Source organism: Heptranchias perlo, chromosome 25, assembly GCF_035084215.1.
Source record: "Heptranchias perlo isolate sHepPer1 chromosome 25, sHepPer1.hap1, whole genome shotgun sequence".
Classification (NCBI taxonomy): Eukaryota; Metazoa; Chordata; class Chondrichthyes; order Hexanchiformes; family Hexanchidae; genus Heptranchias; species Heptranchias perlo.
The window spans coordinates 21124101-21131228 of record NC_090349.1 but is presented as its reverse complement, the minus strand read 5'-3'; the positions used below and the strand labels follow the sequence as shown (position 1 = coordinate 21131228).

At 43.3% G+C, this 7128-nt stretch overlaps 1 protein-coding gene across 2 annotated transcripts in view; it reads left to right on the top strand.

Annotated features, from left to right (window-relative positions):
• Positions 1–463: 463 nt before the first annotated feature.
• Positions 464–7128, top strand: part of fbxo21 (F-box protein 21) — a 34955-nt gene continuing 28290 nt past the window's right edge. For both annotated transcript variants that reach the window (XM_068005712.1, XM_068005713.1), the window contains exons 1-2: positions 464–692; positions 5588–5723. In XM_068005712.1, the coding sequence (XP_067861813.1) occupies positions 493–692; positions 5588–5723 (336 nt within the window). In that variant the 5' untranslated portion in view covers positions 464–492. The remainder of the gene's footprint in view (positions 693–5587; positions 5724–7128) is intronic.

Sequence of the window (7128 nt, the reverse complement as noted above, 5' to 3'; positions counted from 1 at the left end):
GCTTTTTTTTAATAAAAGAAGCAATTGAGAGAGCATAATGTTTTTTAAACTTTGGTGCTGGCAAAATGGAGGGTCTTCCAAGTTCCAATATACCTGAGTTATAAGCACTCATTCTCGTTTTAAAATTTACTGTGATGTTGTAACTGAAGAATTTTGGGGTTTGCAAACTGCTGATCCTAAATGTTACTCCTAAGTCCTCACGTTTTTGCAGACCTGCCAAGTGTCTGGTTTATTTGTAGTGACGGTCACAGTATTTTGTGAAAGAATAACTCCTCTCAATTGTGAAAAAAAATGCATTAATTTCAATGGGTTTACATTCTGGCCCGCTGTTTTTTCTCACCAATAATTTTTACTTCTTGAATATTATCTGGGAGGGAGACCCTGGTAACAGATGGCTGGTCAGGTCAGGGCTAAAGGAGTTTGAATTTCCCGCGCTCTTAGGGACCGGAAGCGGAAGCGGCTTCGGGCGTATGTTGGATGTAAACAAGTAAGATGGCGGAGTTAGAGGCTTCGGGGAGCAGAGAGGTGGAAGAGGGCAGCTTAATGGGGCTGCCAGAGGAGGTGCTGGAGCAGGTATTCTGCTATCCCACGTTAAGCCATGTGGATGTGGTTAACGTCTGCCTGTCGTGTAAGAAGCTGCAGGAAGTGTGTCAGGGCCGGAGCACCGTGTGGAAGCACAAGTTCAGGCAGAGGTAGGCTGAGCCTGTGTGGGCAGGGAAGAGGAGGTCTCTGCGAGGAAAACTAGCAGCGTGTTTGGAAACAAACCTTCAGCATTTGCAGAAGTGTCAAGGGCTGGGACTCACTTATTTTTGGTTTAAAAATGTGGCCAGTTTAGACATCAGTCAAGATAAACAACTTCTTGTGTTTAAATGAAGTTGCAGTCCATATCAATTATCACAAGAACATAAGAAATAGAAGCAGGAGTAGACCATAGGCCCCTTGAGCCTGCTCCGCCATGCAATCAGATCATGGCTGATCTTCTACCTCAACTCCACTTTCCCGCCCTATCCCCATAACTCACTCCTAACTAGAGCTGCCAACTTTGGTTGGAGGTATTCCTGGAGTTTGCCCATGTGGTGTCAGATCATGTGACCTTGGCAAATATTAGATTTACCTTATAAAGGTTGGGCCTCCTGTAGTTGAGTATCTTTTCTCATGGTTTCATGCCAGCAGCTGTTGTGCGAGAAGTTCCGAGAACCAGATCCCCTGAAAGTGGGGGATGAATTTGCAGGGGGCAAACCAGAAGTGGGAGGAACTTTGATTCCACCAGTAACTAATAGTAACTCACTGAAATTGCACCGATAACTAATAGTCATATTGGCAACAGTCAGATTCTCCTCATAGTAATACCAATAGTAATACAAAAATTCACTGATAGTCTACATGTAACAGGTAGTAATAGGTGTAATGCTCTGCTATCCTACCTGTAACTAGTAGTAATCCTATAACCCACTGATAATCACCGTGTTACTACAGCCAGAATCCCCTTGCACTGCTCAAGGTGCGGTCAGCCTCCCAAGTCAATGCCACTTTTAACAGGCCCCATCTTTCTCCCATCTCCTTGGACTTTGGTTTGAACTCTGGTTCTGTGTGAAGGTGACAGCTCTGAACTGGGAGCTTCAGTCAGAGCCAATCTGTACTTGGACTTCACACATCAAAACTGGCCAGCACAGACTGAACCAAACAGAGATTGCAGAAAGTGCAGTGGGCTCAGTTTTTGGATGTTTCTTACAAAGCATGTCATCCCAAACTCAGCTCCAACATTTTTATAGGGTTTCTTAACACTCTCATTACTGGTTTAGGGTAAAACTGTTGGACTATAACCTGGTGTTGTAAGATTCCTTACATTGGTTTAGGGTACCCAGAGGTAGGGATCAAATGAGGCTTAAACTTTTCTACATAATTGGTTTTATTGACATTAAAACACAACAATTTTAAAGATCGAGATGTTTACAACCTTATTCAGTAGTGAAACTCAAAATGGTCAAATTCTTCTGCTTTGGGAGACTGGGGGGTTAATTCTTCATTGACATCTGCTTTGAAGCTGCTCCTTTGTCTATTTCTGGACTGTCTCTTTGAACTTACTAAATTGGCTGGCTAGTATTATATCTTTCTAGCTGGCAAAACAGACTGGCAGTAGTTTTCCTTTCTCTTGCTTTCTCACGGTTCAAAAAGGCTGCTTTCTTTGTCATGGCTTCCTTATCTCTTGACCTTCAAAAGTATGTCAAATCTTGCCTGGCCTTGTAGCTTTACTAAGGCTAAAGCAGCAGCAGTTAGTAAGCAATAATAATACCTTTGGAACTTGGTCAAACTTCCCAGCATGCCTTCTTGAACAGTCAAGTTTAACAGTTCTGTGTTCTATCCTTTGATACTTCTAACTAAATTCTGCTCATTGCGCAAGTAATCTAGAGTTACTAGCCCATTCTTTTAGTTTCCCTTAACACTGGTATTAAAAGTCTATATTGAAAAGTCCAAAATCCTTCAATTTCTTAACCACTCCCTGGGCTCGGACTCGATAAAGGAGAGTTTTAATAGAATTATAGAAATTACAACACAGGAGGTGGCCATTTGGCTCCTGGTGCCTGTACCGTATGCTGACACTCTCTCCTGTAACTTCATGTCCCCAGGTCCTCTTATTTTCCTTTTCAAGTACCTATCCCATTTCCCTTTTAAATCATGTTCTAGTCTCTGCCTCAATTCCACTTGTGATGAAGCTTTCCATGGTATAATAACCCTCAGTTCAAAAACCTTTCTTCTCCCTTCCCCCTTGGTTCTTCCAGTGAGAATCCTCAGTGTCCGTCCATTTGTTGCCCATTCGCCCACCGGTGAAAACAATCTTTCGCTATTTACCCACAGTAAAGTCCCCATGTTTCACTTATCACGTTGCTGCACCTGACTCTGAAGGAAATGCTGGGCTCCACACCCACCCCATTCCACAGTCTCCCTCTCTCCCACTTGCCGGAGCCCCAATTTAAAGAGCAAAATTCTCCCGGGCTGCGAGCAGTAGTGCCCATGAAATTCATGCCTCATTCCTGGAGGGCAAACCCTCCTCCTAACATTTCTCTCATAATGGTGTTTTAGACATGAAACCACTGGCAAATGTGCTAAATGAAGTGTGGTACTCTTCCCCCGCCTCCCTCTTGGCTGGGGAGTGTATATCCAAATATAGACATAATGATTTCTCCATTTAAATAAAACATAACAGTCCACAAACACTTGTATGAACTTCTGAAATAACTCACCATCCTTTGTAACTCTTAGGATTCCAGTTCAGCCTTGTTTGTCAATAATTGTAGTACACATTTCAAGCAGAGGGAGCTACAGGTCACCACCAGGATTCATTAAATAATGCTTTTGTGGTAATGTGGGCACAAATAGCAGTGTGTTGATACCTTTGAAAGTATTTTGACTGAGAAAAAAAGCTTGGGTGAGGTAAATATATAGTTGGGATGTTTGGGAAAAGTTCATTTGAATGGAAATAGGCAGGTAGTGTCCCTGCTGGAAGATGGAACATTTTTTTGTCTCCATTATCCTTATCAAGTGTTCACATGTCAAGACAAGACACACATTCCTCCTCCACTGTAAGCCCCTGCTATACCGATCCAACTGCCTGAATCCCAGCTTCAGAAAGACACACCCACTGGAGCAGTGTACATTCTCATTTCTTACACCAGCCATCCTTGTAACTTCTCAATGAGATTACCAAGTTAGCATCATTAGTAGTCATTTGTTGATAGGTTTATGCCATACACTAGTACTCACTAGGAACTGTGAGACTGTCTCAACTCATGTCATTTCTGACCCTCACTGATGTCAGATAGAGGAGACTGAGCTTGGGTTCAAACACAAAGTCCAAAGGTGAATGGATAGTGTTTCAAACCTTTGGCCACACATTGTTGTGGTTCTTATTGTGGTTTACCTTCTAAGTATGGCCTCCATAATTCACATGTGCCTGTGCTGGTACTGCTTAGTTAACAGACTTTCACACTCAAAAGGACACTGGTAATGAACCCTGGTGTAACCTACAGTCACACCAGTTAATATTACATTGTTGTGATATGTTCATAGAGCTTAAAGTTGATACTACTCTACTTGACTGAAACCACTGCTTACAGCTGTGGATCACTGACTGTGATTGGCATTTGCGCAGACAATGCGTTTTGGACAGGCGTTTTATGCTTTGTTCATTAAACATCTTTTGTGTTACCTGATGGGAGATAATTCAGCTTCTTTGTGTGATCACAGACATGATTTCATTCAGAGTAAACAGAATCCACTTTTGTGAGGTTATTGGATAGACATGCTCTCTCTCTCCCTCTCCCTCTCTCACACACACGTGTTGGTACCCACAGTCTCTCACTTGCTGCGTTGCTGAAGTGTTGAGCAGAGCCCCTGAGATTCTTCATTGGGAGGGAGGGTGTATTACTCTGGGCAGCTCTTGCACACTTGTGGAGCTGGTTACAGTAAAGCATTGGCGGGGCCTCAGGAGTGTGTTGGTGGGGAAAGACCAAGAAAGTGGGAGTGGTAATCTAAATGATGAACAAAAAAAATTCAGCAGTGGGTGGGTGCGGCTGGATACCTACATGTATACTTTTACCATAGTAGCTTCAAAATAAATGTCTGTCTGTCTGTCTAGTCAGCCGTGGCTCAGTAGTACCACTCTCTCCCCTGAGTCAGAAACTGAGTAGATTCAAGTTCTACTCCAGAGATTTGAGCATATAATCTAGACTGACGCTTCAATGCAGTACTGAGGAATTTCTGCACTGTCGGAGGTGCCGTTTTTCAGATGAGATGTCAAACCGAGGCCTCTCCTGACCACTCAGGTGGATGTAAAAGATCCCGTGACACTATTTCAAAGAAGAGCAGGGGAGTTCTCCCCTGTGTCTTAGCCAATATTTATCCCTCAACCAGCATCACTCAAACAGATAATCTGGTCAATATCACATTGCTGTTTGTGGGAGCTTGCTGTGTGCAAATTGGCTGTCTCGTTTCCCATATAACAACAGTGACTACAGCTCAAAAGTACTTTGTTGCCTGTAAAGCGCTTTGGGACGTCCAGAGGTCGTGAAAGGCGCTATATAAATGCAAGATCTATCTACATCTATGAAAAATTATGATGTTCAAAGGCAGCAATCTGCTAGTTGGGTGTTTCAGCCTTCCTGGAGCCCAAAGCATCGAAGTGCTTGGCTTGGAGTCCAGAGACCCCGGGTTCAGCTGTAACATCTGCTTTTTTAAAAAAAACTGGGTTACTTTTTATAAATTAAAAATTGGGAGGTTTGATGCGGTGGAATAATGGAGCATGGGGCTAATCTTACTTTCTCCCACTCTACTGACTTCGGTCAGTGTTGTGGGAGGGAGGTGCTAGTGGAGGCCACTTGCCTCTTTTGGGAAATCTGTAGTGCTCCACTTGCAATTGTGGGAGCAGGCTGCCTGGATGGCTTTCACACCCAGGATGTCTGTAGCCCAGGAGGGACTATCAAGGGAATGAAATTAGATGATGTTTTGGCCTGAAAGGGGAAGTCTGTGCCCTCAAAAAAGGAAGTTTTGAATCATTTGAATAATATCTGTATGCTTCTAAATGTTGTAGGTGGCCCACACTGCTAAAATACTACAGTACTACAGAAAGTCGTAACTGGTGGGAAGAATACCGAACACGACATTCTATTGGCTTGCAAGTGCGGAAAATCGTGGACACCTTTTCAAAGCGATTTTTTACAAAAGAGGTCAGAATTGTAACAATAAATGGATATGCGTGTACCAACGTTGCATTGATATCTGAGACATGCATGTAACTATTATGCTGTATTGATGCTTGAAAGGCTGTGCCCCACACACAGATGGAAAAACATTAGAATGTTGTTGAATATTGTATCATCCCCTGTGGTGCAGTACATGAAATAGTGTCATTACCATGTTTCAACATTTTCTACACATAATCAATATGCCATTGAGGTGACTAAATGTTCGAAGTGATTGCTGCCATTGTTCATACATCTCCTGAGCTGATGGGTTCCTTTGTTGATGGTGACCTGAGACACCTAAGCCAAACTGTTGCTTAAGGTCTTAGAAAGCATTTTCCTGATACAATTCTTTCTGCCTAATCTGTGCTGATTATGTCCAAATCCCTGTGCTAACTGTTTTACATAGATTGTAATTCTGGCAGATACCAGTCATTTCCTTATTGTTTTGACATCACCTAAAATTTTAATTTATTTGAACCAAAGGTTCATGTTACTAGTTTCCTAATGTAAGTAAGAAACATTTTCACAAGCCTGAAACATTCCTATCCTTTATTAAGTAGCTATTATGAGACATTTGTGTGTTGCATAGAGATGCATCTGCTAAGTGTGATCAAAGTTAAATTGTCACTGACTCATTAAACATGTTCAAAACTGAGTCAAAATAACTAGAGCATTACATGTTTACTGTACAAACAGTAATGTATTATGCTCCCTCTATTAGTGAGACTACTTTGAAGTATAAATAGGTTGGTTTTATTTATTTTTTATTCGTTCATGGGATGTGGGCATCGCTGGCAAGGCCAGCATTTATTGCCCATCCTCTATTGCCCTTGAGAAGGTGGCGGTGAGCCGCCGCCTTGAACCGCTGCAGTCTGTGTGGTGAAGGTTCTCCCACAGTGCTGTTTGGAAGGGAGTTCCAGGATTTTGACCCAGCGACGATGAAGGAACGGCGATATATTTCCAAGTCGGGATGGTGTGTGACTTGGAGGGGAACGTGCAGGTGGTGTTGTTCCCATGTGCCTGCTGCTCTTGTCCTTCTAGGTGATAGAGGTCGCGGGTTTGGGAGGTGCTGTCGAAGAAGCCTTGGCGAGTTGCTGCAGTGCATCCTGTGGATGGTACACATTGCAGCCCCAGTGTGCCGGTGGTGAAGGGAGTGAATGTTTAGGGTGGTGGATGGGGTGCCAATCAAGCGGGCTGCTTTGTCCTGGATGGTGTCGAGCTTCTTGAGTATTGTTGGAGCTGCACTCATCCAGGCAAGTGGAGAGTATTTCATCACACTCCTGACTCGTGCCTTGTAGATGGTGGAAAGGCTTTGGGGAGTCTGGAGGTGAGTCACTCACTGCAGAATACCCAGCCTCTGACCTGCTCTTGTAGCCACAGTATTTAT